The sequence below is a fragment of the Microcebus murinus genome, chromosome 22 (assembly GCF_040939455.1).
Source record: "Microcebus murinus isolate Inina chromosome 22, M.murinus_Inina_mat1.0, whole genome shotgun sequence".
NCBI lineage: Eukaryota > Metazoa > Chordata > Mammalia > Primates > Cheirogaleidae > Microcebus > Microcebus murinus.
The window spans coordinates 26,496,519-26,513,927 of record NC_134125.1 but is presented as its reverse complement, the minus strand read 5'-3'; the positions used below and the strand labels follow the sequence as shown (position 1 = coordinate 26,513,927).

The window sequence follows — 17,409 nt, the reverse complement described above, 5'->3', positions numbered from 1 at the left end:
CTTTTTCTGATGAATATTCAGTTTGGGACCATGTTTTGGCACTTCATCTTTACCCAACCATTGTGCTAAATGCTTGCGAATGTTAGAAATAATCCATTTTCATCACTTGCAACAATACGGTATAGAAATGGTTTGCCTTTATATTCTGACAGCAAAGAAAGGCAAGCTTTGAGACGATTTCTCTTCTGACAGTCATTTAATTCATGCGGAACCAGCTTCTTTACCTTGCTGATTTGTTTCAAATGGTCCAATTTTTTTTTCTTTTTTTCTTTTTTTTTTTTGAGACAGAGTCTCACTCTTTTGCCCAGGCTAGAGTGCCGTGGTGTCAGCCTAGCTCACAGCAACCTCAAACTCCTAGGCTCAAGCGATCCTCCTGCCTCAGGAGTATCTGGGACTACAGGCATGCGCCACCATGCCCGGCTAATTTTTTCAGTATATTTCTAGTTGGCCAATTAATTTGTTTCTTTTTTTAAGTAGAGACAGGGTCTTACTCTTGCTCAGGCTGGTTTTGAACTCCTGACCTTGATTGATCCACCTGCCTCGGCCTCCCAGAGTGCTAGGATTATAGACGTGAGCCACCGGGCCCGGCCCAAATGGTCCAATATTGTTGGAATAGTTAACGTCAAACCTTGCTGCTAATTCACTCATAGGTTGTGGTGGATTCACTTCCACTATAGCTTTCAGCTCATCATTATCCACTTTGGTCTCAGGTCACCCTTGTGACTCATTTTCAAGATTAAAATCACCAGAATGGAATTTCTCAAACCCTTGACATACTGTGCATTCATTAGCCACATTCTTCCCAAATACTTTGTTGATATTTCAAGTTGTCTGCCCTGAATTGGTTCCACAATGGAACTCATATTTGAAAATAACAGGAATTTTTTACTTATCCTTAGTTTCATAAAAATTGCTCTAAAAAATTTTAAAGATAATCACAAGCCAAACCATGTGTTTGAAAGAATGAGGATGTACCATCACAATAAAAATACAATAAGAGATGTCAAAGTGAAATGTCAGAGATAGCAGCTGTCAAACTTAGTGCTTAAGGAAATCAGACATTTCATACTTAATAACCTAATAGCATCTATAGTACTATCAATGTGCTTCAGCTAACATCTGTTGCAATATCGTAGTGACATGACTCTGTTTGGAAAGACAGAGCTCTTTTTTATGCCAAGACACCAAGATGTATACGTGGTAGCCCAATGTGGCATTCCCACAGAGCCTAGTCCCCCAGCTTGACCCCAGAGCAGGGCCTTCCTTCTAGCCAGGCCTCTGTAGGCAGCAACTGGAGAGTGCCTCTGTGAGTTCTGGGTCCTCAGGTGCTGCAGGGTAGGTTGTCAGCAGACCCTTCCAGCCAGAGGCAGGGAGCCAGAAGGGAGTACAGGGAAGCTGTGGGCAGGGAGGCCTTTCTCTGCTTCCTGTGTGCTGTGGACTGCACCTGCAAGGAGGCTGTACTTAGCTTGGGGGAGCAGAAGGTTTGCCCTTCGTCCCCAGAGGAGACACACCTTATCACCTTGCTTTGGATAAGATGTGTAAGGTCCAGCAGAGATGTTTAGGAAATATTTTAACATATTGACCAAAGACAGTTTCAAACATGCTTTGTGGTAATTTTGGCATGTCTGTTGCAAGGTGTTCTTTGGCTTCTTCCCCTCTATGATAGAAAGTTATAAATGAGGGGCTAGACTTTTGTTAGGTATCAGTGATGGAAAGTGCAGAAAGAGAAATCGTTACTAAAATGCATAGGTATATTTTTCAACAGAGCAGTTCATCAGCTTATGACCACAGGAACCCTAAATCCCCTCTTTTGATTGATCTCCTGTCCATAGTTGACTGCAGAGGGCACCTAAGAAGGTAATGAGCCTTTTTCCCTGTGTTCAGGGTACATTTCAAACTGGGTTTCAAAGCAACCAGTCAGCTCTGGAATAGCTGTGGATACCAGGCGACACCTTGAAGGGGAGGAAAACCCTCCAGTGGGGTGTGCTTTTTCTCTTTTTCTTTGTACGGGTACACGTTCACAGACTGGAAAGGGTCTCTGGACACTGACTTTCTGTCCTCATTTTACAAATGAGTCTGGGTCCTGGGCAGGGATGACGACCTTCTGAGGGGCCCTGTGGGATCCGTGTTAGAGGCCAGACCAAAGCTCTGGGTTCCCTCCAGAGTGCTTTTTATAAAGTCGGGTTGGCCTCAACTTACCACTAAAATCACACACTTTCTGGTCCCTATGCATACTTGCTTTCTTCATCTTTTCTGTAGGTTACATTAGTAATTCAAATTGAGTCCCCTTAGATCTAGTTATTTATGATTTGTGGAAGCTAAATAAGGACTTCTCATGGTTATTATTGTATCAATGTCAAATTTCTACTTGCACATAGTTATTTCTGCTCCTTTGTTCCAGGGCAGGATTCTGGGAAGGTTGTGATCTGGAATATGTCTCCAGTCCTCCAGGAGGATGACGAGAAGGATGAAAATATCCCCAAGATGCTTTGCCAGATGGACAATCACTTAGGTATTACAGAGTGGCCCTTTGCAGGCTTTGAGTGTTGGCAGAATGCCCAAGGTTAGCACGTGTGTTTGTAATTAGAAAGATAAGGCCCCGTGCGGCGGTAACTCCCCTCGGCCTGCTGTCTGAAGGCACAGATGTTGGCTGCACACCTGGGTGAGTTATTCAGCAGAAGACTCGGCCCGCCCACAGAACCGTCTTTGGACAGTCCGCAGGTACCTCTGGTGATTTCCTGCTCATGAGTCGTTACTGCCTGATCCCGTGGGGCTTTGGGGCCAGCGACCAAACACTGTAGGGTTCTGGGGAAGGGTCCATAGGAGACAACTCGCCAAAATGTCTCAATCTGGCACTGTGTCACTCTGAGGCTCTCTGCTAGGACCCTTTTGGCTATCGGACAGTGTCGTGGTTTCCCTTCCTGCTGTAGTGCCTTAGTTTTCCACCCCAAGATGCATTAACAGTTACTGGCCTTTGGATGTCAGCCCCTCCTTTGCTCTGTGTGTTCTCGTCCTCCCAACCAGAGGTGGCAGGATGCCTCACAGAGTCCTCGGACCTGGTGCACAAATTACTCACAGACTGCGTGGGCTACAATTTTGCTAGCATCTGTCATATTTCAGGTCTCCCAAAGGCTGAGCTGTGAGTGCTCCTAGAGGCACTGACCCTTCAGGGGCCTGGGGGAATTTCTGCTGGTCTTAGTTTGTAAGTGTAGAATCAATCAATCTGCAGCACTGACATGTTTGGAAAATCCTAATGTGAAAGGGCTGGCTCTGACAGGTGGGATGAGGTCAGAGTTTTATACTCTACCACGCTGCTCTTCTGAAAGTTTTGGAAAAGGCATCTCCACCTTTTTAGCACATGCTTTCATGTTGAGAATAAGCCCTACTCAGAAATACATCTTATCAATAGATGTCCTTTTGGAATGATGAGACTTAGTTATTTATTAGTTTTCTTGGAAATAAGCCTCCTGTTGACTGTTTCACTCAGCACTAACAATTCTCAGGTTATGCTTATTTTCCCCTCAAGACTCCCCCTTTCAGGTTAGAGCTCAAACTGATTTGTTTTTCTGGGCTCTCACACAGTAGATGCCTTATAGATCAGATAGATTAGATTTTATAAACCCTTTACATCTTGCCAAACTCTGCAGAAAGCAAATGGGCATGACTACTGGATTTTCATCACCCTGTTTTTTTTTTTTTTTCTTCCCAGCATGTGTGAACTGTGTGCGGTGGTCAAACAGTGGGATGTATTTAGCTTCTGGGGGAGATGACAAACTGATTATGGTGTGGAAGCGGGCTACGTAAGCATCATTTTCCTTTCTTCACATTTTATTTTTAGAAGCTTCTTTGCTGGTCTTTATCAAAGTCACCTCTCCCCACTCTGTCACTAAAGTCCCCAGAGCTCCGACCTCATACGTAGCAGGAAGTGAGTATAGGTCAGGAGCAGCTGGGGCCTGACCAGGGAGTCGGGAGGCTACCAGCCTTGCCTAGTGACCTGGTCAGCTGCTCCTGGCAGGGCTGCAGGGCTTCCACCTGAAAAGGAAGGGTTATTCCTTCCAGTGCTGATGGAATAGCTTCGTTTTTGTTTTATTCTTCAAATGAGATTTCATATGGAACCCCAGTATACAAAATGGCTAAAAGTCGAGGTGCTCTGTTGGGATCAGGGGCAGGGGGCCCAAAGCTCACCGTCTTTGCCATTGACCTGATGCTTTGTCAGCCTTAACCTGTGACAGCCCCTGCTATGCACCCAAAATGAGCTAACCATCACGTGCAAAACTATTTTTTTTTTTAACACCTAAGCAAAGAATCTCTCAGGGTGGTTCCTGGGACTCTATTCCATAATAAGCCCGCCAGGAAACTCTGGGCCAGTTAGGCTGGGGAATCAGAGCCTGCACTATTGCTCACCAGGAGTGGCACTTCGGCCATGGCTTCAAGAGCGGAGGCATGCTATCTCTTTTAGCCCACTCGGCTGCCTCAGTAAGCTCTCTGTAGGTTTGTGAAGAGCTCTTTAAGAGCAAAGGGTGTTAACAGATACTCTGAGCATCCACAGGCTCTTCTGGTAGGAGTTAGTGCCCACAGTTTGTTTGGTTTCTCCCCTGCAAGTATGAAAACAGGGCCATTTGATTCATTACACAAAGAGCTTAAAAATATTGTTGATTTTGCTGCTTTAAAAAGGTGAAATAAATAATATATTTAGTATACAATTTGGAAAAAAAAATGAAAATATACTCTTATCATCCCATCACCTGAAAAAGCCATGGTTCCTGTTTGTATCCTGGATGGTGAAAAAAATAAATAAATAAAGCCACAGCTGATACTTTGGTATTTTTGAGTGTGTGTCCTTCTGATCTGTTTTCTGTACCTAGATGCTATTCATGTCATATATATTTTTTTCTTTACATAAGTGGTATCATATTATATATGATGTCCTGTAGCCTGCTTCTTTCACTTAGTTTTATGTTGTAGACATTTTCCCATGCAAGATTTGTAATGGCTGTGTAGTATTTCATCAAGTGCATGGATCATAATTTATCTAATCAGCCCCTTCCATTCAGCAACCCTGTGCTTTCGGCCATTGTTCGTTTCTGCTTTGTTCTGTCTGCCATGATAAGCCATGCTGCAGGGAGCGTCTGTGTTCCCTGCCCAGAGCACTCTGTGAATGCCTATCTGGCCCCTCTTTCACACAGGTACATCGGCCCCAGCACCGTGTTTGGCTCCAGTGGTAAGCTTGCTAATGTGGAGCAGTGGCGGTGTGTCTCCATCCTCCGGAATCACTCAGGCGGTGAGTGGGACTGCCTTCTGGAGTGTGTGGGCCCCTGGCAGCTGGCTCAGAGCAGCAACATCACCTCCCTGTGCCCCGTGGGACTCTTTGGTCCTTAAAGCAGCTCTGTGTCTTGGCTGTCCCTCCACATCACCGTCAATCACACCTGCCTGTCCCTCAAGGTCTGTGCAGTTACCGTCTCCACTGCCTGCCTCTGGCTGCATTCAGTCTGCCCACTCTTGCCCTCATGGGGTATATGTTTATATCTTTGATGTAGAACTTTCCACATTCTGCTGTTTATCCTGCTGAACAGACTCATTACCTTCATCAGTGGATCACTAAGTCTGTAAGCGCACTTCAATTATTCCCCAGAAACCAGCCCACAGGTGCCCAGTGAAGAGTTTCTCAACTTGACCTTGAGTATATTTGCAAAGTGTTTTAAGTAGACTCAGTATGGAAAGGGACACATTTTACGGATTTAGACTAAAAAGGAGGATGGTCCATCCCTAACAGTCTGTAGCCTGTGCGCTGTGCACTCAGATGTCATGGATTCAAGAGTGAGTACGATTTAGACTTGTCTCATGAAGCCTGTGGTCCCATTCAGGAATGAACCAAAGGGTTTTCCAGGCACAGGGGAGGACAGCAGAACTAAGAAAGTCTTGGTGTGAGTGGTGGGATGGGGGTATTTCAACATAGCTGGGCCTTTATGTACAAGACAGGGAGCAGTACAAAGTGAGGCTGGCCAGATGTGCCAGGGTCAGGTCATGGAAAGGTCGTATCCTTATTACTGCCCATGTCCCTTATCATGGGAAACACAGGAGCCATTAAGAGCTTTGAAATACAAAGTCATTCTGGCAGCTCTGTGAAATGGAGGCTGTTCTAGTGGTTTGGGTGAATGCTGTGAGGGCTTGAACTAGGCCTGTGGTAATTGAGGTAGAAAGGAAGAGATCAGTTTGGGAATACTTAGGACAGGGCACAAGGAGGGATGAGGTAGATTCCTGGGTGGGTGCCTAGACAGCCAGAAACGTCCTCTGCTGAGACCATAAGGACAGCAGGCTTATGGGGACAGTTCAGTATGGGGTGTGCCTGCTCGGAGGGGTAGGAGAGGAAATGTCAAGAAACTTTAGAATTGAGCCTAGAGCTCTAGGGGAATGTGGGGCTGGAGTGAGAGATGTGGAAGACATGGTCTGTAAACCACTGGCAGTATATGTTCAGTGTACAGTTTAAAGGAGAACAGACCCATCTCTTCATGACCACAGATTCAGTCCACATTTGTGAAGGCTGAAACAGTAGCATTGTGTTACTCTTTTTTTTTTTAATTTTTAAAATTTTTTTTAAATTTTAAATTTTATAAATTTTTAAAATTATTTTATTCTTTTTGGCCAGAGAAAATGTTCAAGACAAGCAAATGTGTTACTCTTTAATAGCAATAAAAATGTGTGATTTCCCTTTTTTTGTGTCACAGTACTCATGGTGAGGTCTAGTGGGGCTTCTCTGGAACTTGATGCACATGTCTATGAGGGTGCCCAGTGAGATGGGGCTTCATGTGAGGTGACTTACAATGTCCTAACCTCAGACTTGACATCTCTCCTGCCCTGCCACCCCATGGGCTCCTTTACCAAGCAGGTAGGGTTGACCACGTTTAGCTGGGGTACCTGCCACTCCTTATTCACTGATCCTGGTAGCAAGTGTGAGCAGAACCATCCAAGAAGGAAAATCAGTGAAAAGCAGAAGTAAATGAATAAGAAAGAACTGAGTCTTTGAAAAGCAAAGTATAAGAAGTATTACTTGATATATTTAATTGAGGGGTGGGGAGAAAAAACCTAGACAAAATTCGAATTAAATGTCTAGAAAAACATTTAACCCAGTTAGAAAAATATCATCAAAGAGAGTGCAATGTAATGTTTATACTATTAAACAAAAGTATAAACCAAAAAACAAAATACTCAAAGATAATTTTCCAGAAAATATAAGTTTTCAAAATTGATACCATAGGGTTAGGAAAACCTGAACAGAGTATAACCAGTGAAGATGTGAAAAGCTATCTTCAGAAATAGTTCCTGATCCTAAATTATTTGTGGATGCATTGTTTTAAGCTTTTAAGAAAAATTATATAGAACTTAGAAATATTTATTCTTCAAAAGAAAACATAATCCTGGTTTTCCAAAACCTAAGAAAAATAATAGTGAAACAAAAGCATAGAGTAATATGAACAGAGACAGAAAAATCAAAAACAATACTAGTGAATGTAATAGCACTTGAAAAGAGTAATTTATTATGATTAAATATGACTTATAATGGAAGAATTTTGTATACAGGGGAATCTATTAATATAACATATTAGGAGGTTAAATACAAAAGGCCACAGAATCATCTTCCATGTTCTAAAAGGAATATTAGATAATTCAGCATCAATTCCTACTATTTTTAGTACTATTTTATTTTTCTACTTTTTAAAGCCCATATAGGGAAGCTATTTCCTTAACATGATAGAGTCCTGCGTACTTTTAAAAGCAGTAGCAAATACCACAGTTCATAGTTAAACCTGGTTTCCATTCGTACCAAGAAAAGACAGTAATGGGTGCTGTCATTTAATCTGTTGCTTTGGAATTTCTGTAGTACAATTAGGTCAGAAGGTAGACAGACTAGAAAGTAAGATAGAAATGAAGTGAAGGTGGCATTATTGCATATCAAGAAAAACCTAAGAAATAAAACTCTTAGAACAAATAAAGTGCTGAGAAACACTTAGAACTAATGAGTCTTTAAATTGGCCTCATATCAGAACAATTTTTAGTTATTCATCTTTCACTAGTAATAGCCAATTAGAATACCTAATGATAAAAAGAAAACTCAGTAAAAAACCAGGAATAAGTAATCTTACCAAGAAATAAATGAGATCTCTAAGATTTAAACCACAACCTTTTTCAAAAGATATAAAATGACCACTTCATAAATGGAAGGACTGAGTAGAATACATTTTTTCCACATAAGTATTTGCTCATCTGTGTAGCAGGTACTTATTGAGCACCTGCTATGTGCCAGGCATTATTCTCTCAAGAAGTTTTTGTTCTTATCAGGAGACCAAAAGGGAGCCAGTTGTGTAGGAGGTTGGAAGATGAGCTCTAAGGAGCATAGTTCTGTGAGGATCTGGACAGTGAGTGCTGGGAGCACAGTGAGGAGGTGACATTTGAGGACAGACCAGATGGCAGTGAGTGGAGAGCCATGTGGCCATCCAGGCGGAGGAGACGGCCAGGGCAAAAGCCCTGGAACATGGACATGCACTTGATATGTCCAGGGAGTCCTCAGGTACTTGGGTGGCCTGTGAGACCATTGTGAGGGCTCTTCTCTGAGCGAGATGGGAAGGCTCAGGAGTGATTTGGGCAGGGGTTGACACCTGCAGCAGCTGTGTGGAGCCCCCCCAGTGAGGTGGCTGCTGTGATAATGTAGGTGAGGGACAGTGGTGGGTCAGACCTCATTCATAACACAGAAGTGATGAGAAGTGGTCAGAGGTGGGTTTCCTGGGGGATCAGATGCAGGGCATGAAATAGGCAGAGGAGTGAGTGCAGGGCCAGAGCACTGGAAAGGATGCAGGGCTGTACTCGGAGACAGGGAGGTCTGTGGGCAACGGGAGAGAAATGCTTGTTAGAGGAAATGTTTTATTTGTTTTTTGGGTTTTTTCCCCTTTTTTTAAATGTTTTTTTCTTATTTATTAACAGAGGTATGTAAAATAAGAGGAAATGTTTTACAGTTTGGTTTCAGACACGTCACGGTTGCCAGCATAAGTGGGCATGCTGAGTAGGCATTTGGAAATATGAGTGTTGAGTATAGGAGAAAGTTCTCGGTAGGGACAGAGTCCAAGGATGGAGCCTAGGATTTAGAGTTGAAATCAGCAAAAGAATCTGAGAAAGAGAGGCCCGTTGAGAGAGTGAAGAGAGCATTTAAAGGAAGAGTGTGTTGCACGTTGCTAAGAGGCAAAGTGAGGACTGGGGATGGACCACTGGACTTGAGAGCATGGAGGCTGCTAGAGGCCTTGGCAAATGCAAGTCACCTTGGTGTGGTTGGGCCAAAGCCCAGTTGGAGGATGCTCAAGAAAGTCTGGGAGAGGACAGAGCTGGATTGAACTGGAAGGGCTTTGTCAGGCACCTATGAAGACAGAAGAGAAAGGGGAGTAGTGGTGGGGTCTCAGCTGGAGGAGAGGGAGGGACACAGGCAGTGGGGGACAGCAGCTTCAGCAGAGTGGAGCTCCTGGTGGTAGTACAGTACTGTTGGAGCTGAGAGTGGGCTGGAAGCATGGAGCTTCTGGCTGGAGCGTGGGAAGGTTGGAACCGAGAGGAGGAGTTGCAGTAATCTGTCATGGAAGGTCTCTGGGAGTGACCATGAGAATGGATGTAGGGGAAGCCAAGGTCACTGCTGGATGAGAAACTTAAGGAACCAAGAGCCTTGGGTGTTAGAAGAATCACCCTTCTGGAATCACCAGGAATGATGGCGAGAACAACTGTGACCCTCAAGTAAGGGGAGGGACTTGGGCATGTAGATCCACAGTGAAAAGAGTGGTGTGTACAGGCTGAAGCCAGAAGCTCCAAACCTGGAGTTTAGGGAGAAAATCATGTATATGGATTTACTATAGAACTCAGCAGTGACTCCAAAGGACATCTGGAAGGATAAGTAATGTTACTGGTGAAAACATTTGAAGTTTCAGTGATAGAAACATCAAGCATTTGGGGATAAAGCTGACAGCCCTGAAGGAGACTACGGTGTATCTGAGAGCTTGGTGCATGGTCGAGGAGGCCTCACTTACCAAAAACAGAAAGGGTTCTTCCCCACATATGATGGTGTAGTAACCATTCATTACTTTGTGAGGGAGAAGAAATTAACTTAGATTCTCAGTAAATATAGCATACACCAAAATAAATTCCAGATATTAAAGAGATAAACATTCCAAATAACTAAACTAGTAGAAAACAGAATTGTTTTTTGGCCTTCTAGCAATAGAAGTAATCACAAAGGAAAATAACAGGCCATAAGCTCCTAGAGTATAGAAAGACAAATAGGTGGCATTTGCATGTAACGTCTGTATTAAAACTAGTCCGTGGAAATTGTTCAGAAAATCATGCTTCCTTTCTGGGTTCCCATCTGACCCCATCTTCTCTGATCTAGCCTTGGGTACTAGAGGGCAGTCCTGATGTTTACATATCTACCCCTCCAGGACTCTAAGTTCCTAGAGAAAGTTCTTGTTTCCTTTTTTTTAGGCACTGCATTCATGTTTATTAGACCCACTGCACAGAAGACCTCCGTTTAAACAGTCACAATATGTGAGCACATTAGTCCAAAAAGACATTAGATAATAGATAAGCAGATATGAGTAATCTTCACTTTCACTAATAATCAAACTAAAATTGCAAAATATAAAGTGTACTTAATAAGTCTGAAGGAAAAAAAAGTCATAATTCTCATTGCTAATAAAAGAGTTTTGAAGCAGACATTTTACATGTAGAAATTTAAAGTCCTACAGGGTCTTTGAAAAGCAGCATAAATTGGGCCTGATGGCTCATGCTTGCAATCCCAGCTACTCAAGGCTGCGGCAGGAGTATCGCTTGAGGCCAGGAGTTCAGAGCTGCAATGAGCTATGATTGTGTCACTACATTCCAGCCTGGGCGGCAGAGTGAGACCCCATCTCTAGAAAGAAAGAAAGTAAAGAAAAGCAGAGTACAATTCTGTGAGAATCCAGACGTGTGAAGATGTTCAGATACTCTACCCAGGCTTCCCACTCTGGGGTATCAATCTCAGAAATAATCCAGAGCCTAGAGAGTGACACATACACACAGGTGCATTAGCATGAAAAACTGGAATCTAGTTAGCATTTGGTGTTAAATTGGGTTGGTTATAGAAGTGAGTGCTCTTAGTGACATGGGACACAGGGCAAAAAGGAAATGAAGCCACGAATATCACACAGGCAAATAGAGTACGAATTGCAGCGTACTAGTACATACACTATGTGAGCCCCAAGTGCGATATAATGTGAAAAAATTCATCAAGCTGAAAATTTTCTACAAACTAGAAAAAAGTACAGTAGAAATTTTGACTATTTTGCTTATATGTATTTTTTAAAATCTGTGGGGAAAGGACTCAATAGCTATTACCTTGCTGCTGTTTGTTTCTTCAACTCACCAATCATTCTTCTGTATACCTAGCACTGCACCAGGCGCTGAGGTTGGAAAAATAACCAAGACCGCGCCCTTCACCCCTGATGGCAGGATAGGCAAGGTTGGCATCATCGTCACGGCTGACCTCATCGATGCCTTGGTGTGTGCCTGGCACGGTGCTGTGGCAGTTTCTCACATTTAATCCTCACAGTGACCCTATGAGCATAGGTTTTGTTTTTCATTCTGCACTGGACAGATGAGAAAACTGAGTCACAAAGAAATGAGCGTGATTCATTTTATTTGGAGGCCTAGAAGGGAAGGGGTGCTCCTGGCAGGGTCTGGGAGGTGAGGCCCAGTTCTCAAGCAGGAGGGCCTAGAGATGGCTGGCACTCAGTCATCAGCAGCCCTGGGACCTGGCTGTGCTGGACATTCCACCAAGCACTTACCCACCATGCCTCATGCTCAAGAGGTTTCACGGAGGAAGGCCGAATTAGGATTAGAGAAGCAGTCAGCAGAGCTGAGGAGTGTGCCCCAGCCACAGACCCAGGAAGTGGCAGGCCTTGGTTTTCGTGCATGGGTGATTCCACATGGTGCTCCAGCACTCAGCCACACCCTCAGCTGCTTTGTCTGTAAGAGGAGTGGGGCACTGGGGACAGTTAGATGCTTTACATTTTATGACTGGTTGAAAAACTTTAGCAGAGAATTTGTTCTGGCTGGTTAAAAAAAAAAAGGTCTGGTTGTGATGGTCCCAGATCGAATGTCCTCAGACATGAGAACCCCAGGGCACTGGTCCAGCTAGCATACAGGGGTGCTGCCAAGTGCCCGCTCACTGGGTCTGAATGCCAGGTGAGAGATCTCACCACAAGCCTCTGTCTTCTTCCAGATGTGATGGATGTAGCATGGTCTCCCCACGATGCCTGGCTGGCCTCATGCAGCGTGGATAACACTGTCGTCATCTGGAACGCTGTGAAGTTCCCAGGTCTGGTGTCTTCTCTGACTGGTTGTTGGCAGAACTTGGCAGCTTGCCAGCAGTACTGCCTGTCGGGGGCTGTGGGGGTGTCTGTCCATAGTCTGGTGGCAACAAGTATATGACTATGACCTAGGATTTATGTGTCTTGTCAGTAATCCAGTTCTTTTTTCTTTATCAGTTACATTTGTTTAAGGTTTAAAAAGAGATTTATGCTAAAGAAAAATAGTAACTGAGTGTTGGCATGGATGTGCTGTAGAGACTGGCACAGGGACCCCAGCAACCCGCACACGTGCTGTGTGTACCCCACCACTGAGCTCATGGTTCAGCTCAATTACCGTCCCCTCTGTGAAGCCCCTTAACACGTGGGCTAGCACAAACCCAGTTTTGCAAAAGATTGATTTTTCTTAATTTGTGTTTAAAATTACAACAGATGGCATAACCTAATCCAGTGCTGCAGTTTGTAACTAGTAAAATACTTCTCATATTCCCACTCTGTATCTGGAGTATGTTTTCCTCATGGGCTAAAATGTATCATCCATGGGCTTGGATCCAAGTAATTTTCACTCTCTGAAAGCCACCCCCAGCATGTATGGGAACATCAGTCTGGCTGTGGAGGAGCAATTTTAGAGGCTGGGCTAGCATTTGGTTTGCAAGTCTGTAGGAGGTGCTCTCATGTACACCTTTGTCTTTAGTGATGACTGAAGAAAGACTCAGCCTGCTGCCCAGCCCTCTGAGCTGTGAGGCTTGTTTCCCACACAGCTGCCAGGGAGGCTCACATCAACTCCTGATGTCATGGCGCAGGGAGGACAGCCTAGGGCAGGGCCACCTCCTACAGACAAGACACAGGCAGAACCAGCGGCTCTGGCCCAAACCTGTGCCCTGTGTTTGCCTGTCTCCTTGATGCAGTCATGTCTTCAGGTGGCTTTTGCCTTGGTGAAGATCACATGAGGGGCTCTTCTGTTTGTATGTTGGGTAGGGGCTGGCCAAGGCAGACTGCTGAAGTCCCTTCTGTTGGGGCTCCATCCCATGGCCCCCACCGATGACAGCTTGTGTTTTCTATCCAGTCATTGTTTTCCTCAGGTGACACCTTCCACATTTCTTTTTTGTTCACAGAAATTCTAGCTACTCTGAGAGGTCATTCTGGCTTGGTGAAAGGGTTGACTTGGGACCCTGTTGGCAAATACATAGCCTCTCAAGCTGATGACCGCAGCCTGAAGGTGTGGAGGACACTGGACTGGCAATTAGAGACCAGCATCACGAAGCCTTTTGATGAGGTAACCGGGGACAGCCCAGGGAGCTTGGCCCCGGCACCTGCTCCAGCCTCTTCCTGACCCAGCACAGAGAGGAAGCTGGCCATGGCCAGACCATGTGGGGAATGTGTGGAGTCCAGGGCCTGTGCAGAGCAGTCAATGTTCTCTGGGGTGGGCACTCTGGCCCTAGGAGTCAGATGATAAGTCTTTCATTTCTGAGAAACCATTTATTATCCAACTTTGAAGTGAAAAATAGTTACAGACTTTGAAGTTGAGGAGAGCCTAAGGGATGTGCCTATATCATTATGTTACCCAGCTCACTGCCACAGATATGGATGAAACTTTTTCTTACCATATGGGATTTACATCAAACTGCCTGCGGAGTGGCTTGTTAGGGGCAGAGGCAGGATAGGAGAGACTTTGTTGTTGCTCCTCAGTGTACCAAGGCTGTGCTTGCTGGCATCTGCAGGCCAGCCAATTCGTGTCTCCAAGTGCAGTCAGCAGTATGGTTTGCAGAATGTTTGTCGATCATACTGCAGTAGCTTCAGTAGTTTTATATTTTACTGCCACTTCCTTTGAGTTCTGATTTCAAGTGGATTGAGAGCTCAAGATCACTGTTATGCGGACACTTAAGTGTCTACTGTATGTAAGGCCATCCCGGGTACAGGGAAATAAAAATAGATTGAGATGGAGTCTCTCCCCTTGATGCCTATAGCCCTGTAGGAAAAACAGACATTCACATCCATCGTAAGTATGTGATAGAGTTGTCCAGAGTATAGAAACAGCCTGAAGGAGTGACTACATCAGGGAATGATTCTCAGGGCAAGGGCACATGAGCAAGGCTTTGCAGAAAGAATAGGCATTCCCCACTGGTTGGGCTGGCTGCAGGAGGAAAGTGAAAGTTACATGGTCAGTTCACCCAAAACCAACACCAGCTCCTGGGCTGGGTATATGAGCACTGGTTTTTACCTTACTTAGTCCTGCCCCTCCTTGACTGCAGCTGCCTGGTACAGGTGACATGGGCTGTCACACCTTCTGGTGCTCCTTGGGGCTCGGGCTGCCAGGCAGTGAGGTCCCATGAGCTTGGGCTCCTGGAGGCAGCTATGGGAGTGTCTTTAGTACCATTAGGAAATGGTATCACTCTTCAGCCTCTGGGTGGGCTTCCTGCCACCCCAGATGGCATAGGGGGTCTCTGGCCTGGTCTGGAAGTTGAGGCAGGTGATGTCACTGCCCTCAGACCCTGCTTTGTCCTGTCCTACTGTGTGGTTGTGAGGTCAAAATCTTAATCCCGGGCCCAACTTGAGCTTCAGGGGGCTGGCTCTGGACCCAAACCATCTCACCTTACAGGAAGAATAATGTGAAGGGTCAGGGGAACAGTGCCTTTCTGTGTGCATTTTACAGTTTATAAGAACATTATAGACCTTTCTCCTTGCTCGTGTCCTCACCACCATCTGGGTGAGGAGACAGGCTCGAGAGTAGGTGGTGCCTCATGGTCACCAGCTGCATCACAGGCAGGCTCCTCTAGGCTCCCATGTGGGTTTTCACTGCTGCAGCGTATTTCAAGGATGATCTGCAGGTGGGTTAACATGGTGGGTTAACTAACAGGTGCTGTATAGAAGTGGGTCAGTGGCCAGGGAGATTTGACTCACGTAGAGGTGATGGTTCAAAGCACTGGCCTTCCTGCAGGTCCCCTCAGAACCTATACAGTGTTTCCCTGAAAACAAGACCTACCCATAAAATAAGCCCTAGCAGGATTTCTAAGCATTTGTGCAATATAAGCCATACCCCGAAAATAAGACCTAGTGATGGGCGTGGCTGCGCAGCGCATCTGCACAACCCATGCATTTCGTCCCTGAGTGGTAAAGAAGACGAGCAGCCCTTCTCATCTGCCCCATCGTGACAACTACTATCCCAGAGGTGACTGAAAAGGTGCAGCAGCCCCACCAACAAGGTTGGCTCCCCCGTTAGGTCCCGGCCGTCCTGTGCGTGATACAAACTGAGGCTTTGAGGGGAAAATAACACATCCCCTGAAAATAAGCCCTAGGGTGTCTTCTTGAGGAAAAATAAATATAAGACCCTGTCTTATTTTCGGGGAAACACCATACTTCTGTGCTGCAGTTTTTTGTTCAGCCCCTGGGTGGCAGTGTGGGATGCTGTAGTTCCCAAATTCATATGACAGGGCCCTTTTGGTTGGGCCATTAGGATGGCAGAAACTCCCAGTGTAGCTGGAAGCTTGGGATGCACCCTTTGTCATCATGCATTTGTAAATCGGAGTTTGACTTTATCCTGAGGCCAGAGTTTGGGTCATAAAGTTAGTCTTGAGCTCCTCTCAAGTGCAGGTGTTTCTTTCAGTGTGGAGGGACGACCCATGTGTTGCGGCTCAGCTGGTCACCTGACGGGCATTACCTGGTGTCTGCCCATGCCATGAACAACTCTGGCCCCACTGCCCAGATCATCGAACGGGAGGGCTGGAAGACCAACATGGACTTCGTGGGGCATCGGAAAGCTGTGACTGTTGTGGTGAGTGCGTGTAGGCGGCTGAGGAAGAGGGCCCTTAGATTCAGCATGTACTCGTTCTTATTTTAAATATTTAAAAACTAATTTTACAAAATAGGATGCATATTCACATGTTTTATTGGCAAACTTTAACATAATATCACCAAAATCTGTCTTTGGATAGGAATATTGTGACTGCATACTAGCCTTTTACACACTCAGGTGTGCTCACAGGTGCTCAAGCACAGTATTCCCCTTGCCTGGCTCCTGTGAATACGGGGGCCGTTCTGTTGTACCCACCAAGCAGTGTGCTTGTCCCCACGCCCAGCAGTGATCAGTCACCTCTGCAAGGATGTGCCATGGATTGCTGAGTCAGGCGCTACCTCCTGATCTTGCTGTGGAGGGCGAAGAATGCAGAGACGTGAGGTGCTGCCGGCTTGAGAGGGCCCTCACCCCTCCTTTCATGCTTCTCGAGGATTTTGAGTGTAGAGTGTCCTCAGAGTGCCCACAGCAAACTGTCACATAGTTGCAAATAACCTGTGAGAACCAGGATTTTCACAACACTGGGCAACCAAACAAAATAAATAGATTAGCAGGCCAAGGCTGATAGAAGGGAAGGATCATCGAGGACCCTGATGCCACCAGGCTTATCATTCTCTGTGTTTAAGTTGATAATAAATGTCATATGTTATACCTTAAGACATAAAATTTATAGGAATAAAATATTGCTTTTAAAATTTTTTTTGTATTGGAATTCATGCAAGATTTTGTTTGAGCCAGCGCCTTTTGCTAAAATGTTTGAAAATCACCGCTTCATGATTAGCACAGTGCTTCTACATGATTCTCTCGTGTAGTCCTCATCACCACTTCAGAGCAGCTCTGTGAGGTCATGATGCCTGCCTTATAGGGGGTCACAAACCTCCATGAGGCCCTACAGCCCACTTGGTGGTAGTGGAGACTCAAGCCCAGCATCCACACTTCTGGGTTGTATCTTCTCCAGGGTCTGTGTAACCCTGGCCATTTCTGCCAGCCCTCTGAAATTAAAACCTCTATAAGCCACCTAACACCAGGCTCTCAGGAGCCATCCTCAGTTGTCCTAGCTTAGGGATTCCAAGATCTCCCACCTCCTTTCAATCCAGGAAGATGGACAGGAGCTCAGTGTGTGCTTCCAGCCTTTCCAAAAGCAACAACCAGGTTACACTGGGGGTGGTTCCCCGGGCTGAGCAGCCACTCAAGCACCTTTGTTAGACGTAGCCATGGTCCCTGGTGCAGTGAGATCATGAGTGCCTC

The 17,409-nt window shown here is 45.4% G+C and overlaps 1 protein-coding gene across 3 annotated transcripts in view; it reads left to right on the top strand.

Moving 5' to 3' along the window:
- Positions 1–17,409, top strand: part of HIRA (histone cell cycle regulator) — a 101,909-nt gene that overhangs the window by 20,661 nt on the left and 63,839 nt on the right. Inside the window, exons 3-8 of one of the 3 annotated variants that reach the window (XM_012776596.2) lie at positions 2,402–2,512; positions 3,710–3,800; positions 5,187–5,281; positions 12,287–12,382; positions 13,487–13,647; positions 15,976–16,143. In XM_012776596.2, coding sequence (XP_012632050.1) covers positions 2,402–2,512; positions 3,710–3,800; positions 5,187–5,281; positions 12,287–12,382; positions 13,487–13,647; positions 15,976–16,143 — 722 coding nt within the window. The other 2 variants (XM_020285319.2, XM_075996783.1) reach the window with 2 other exon arrangements.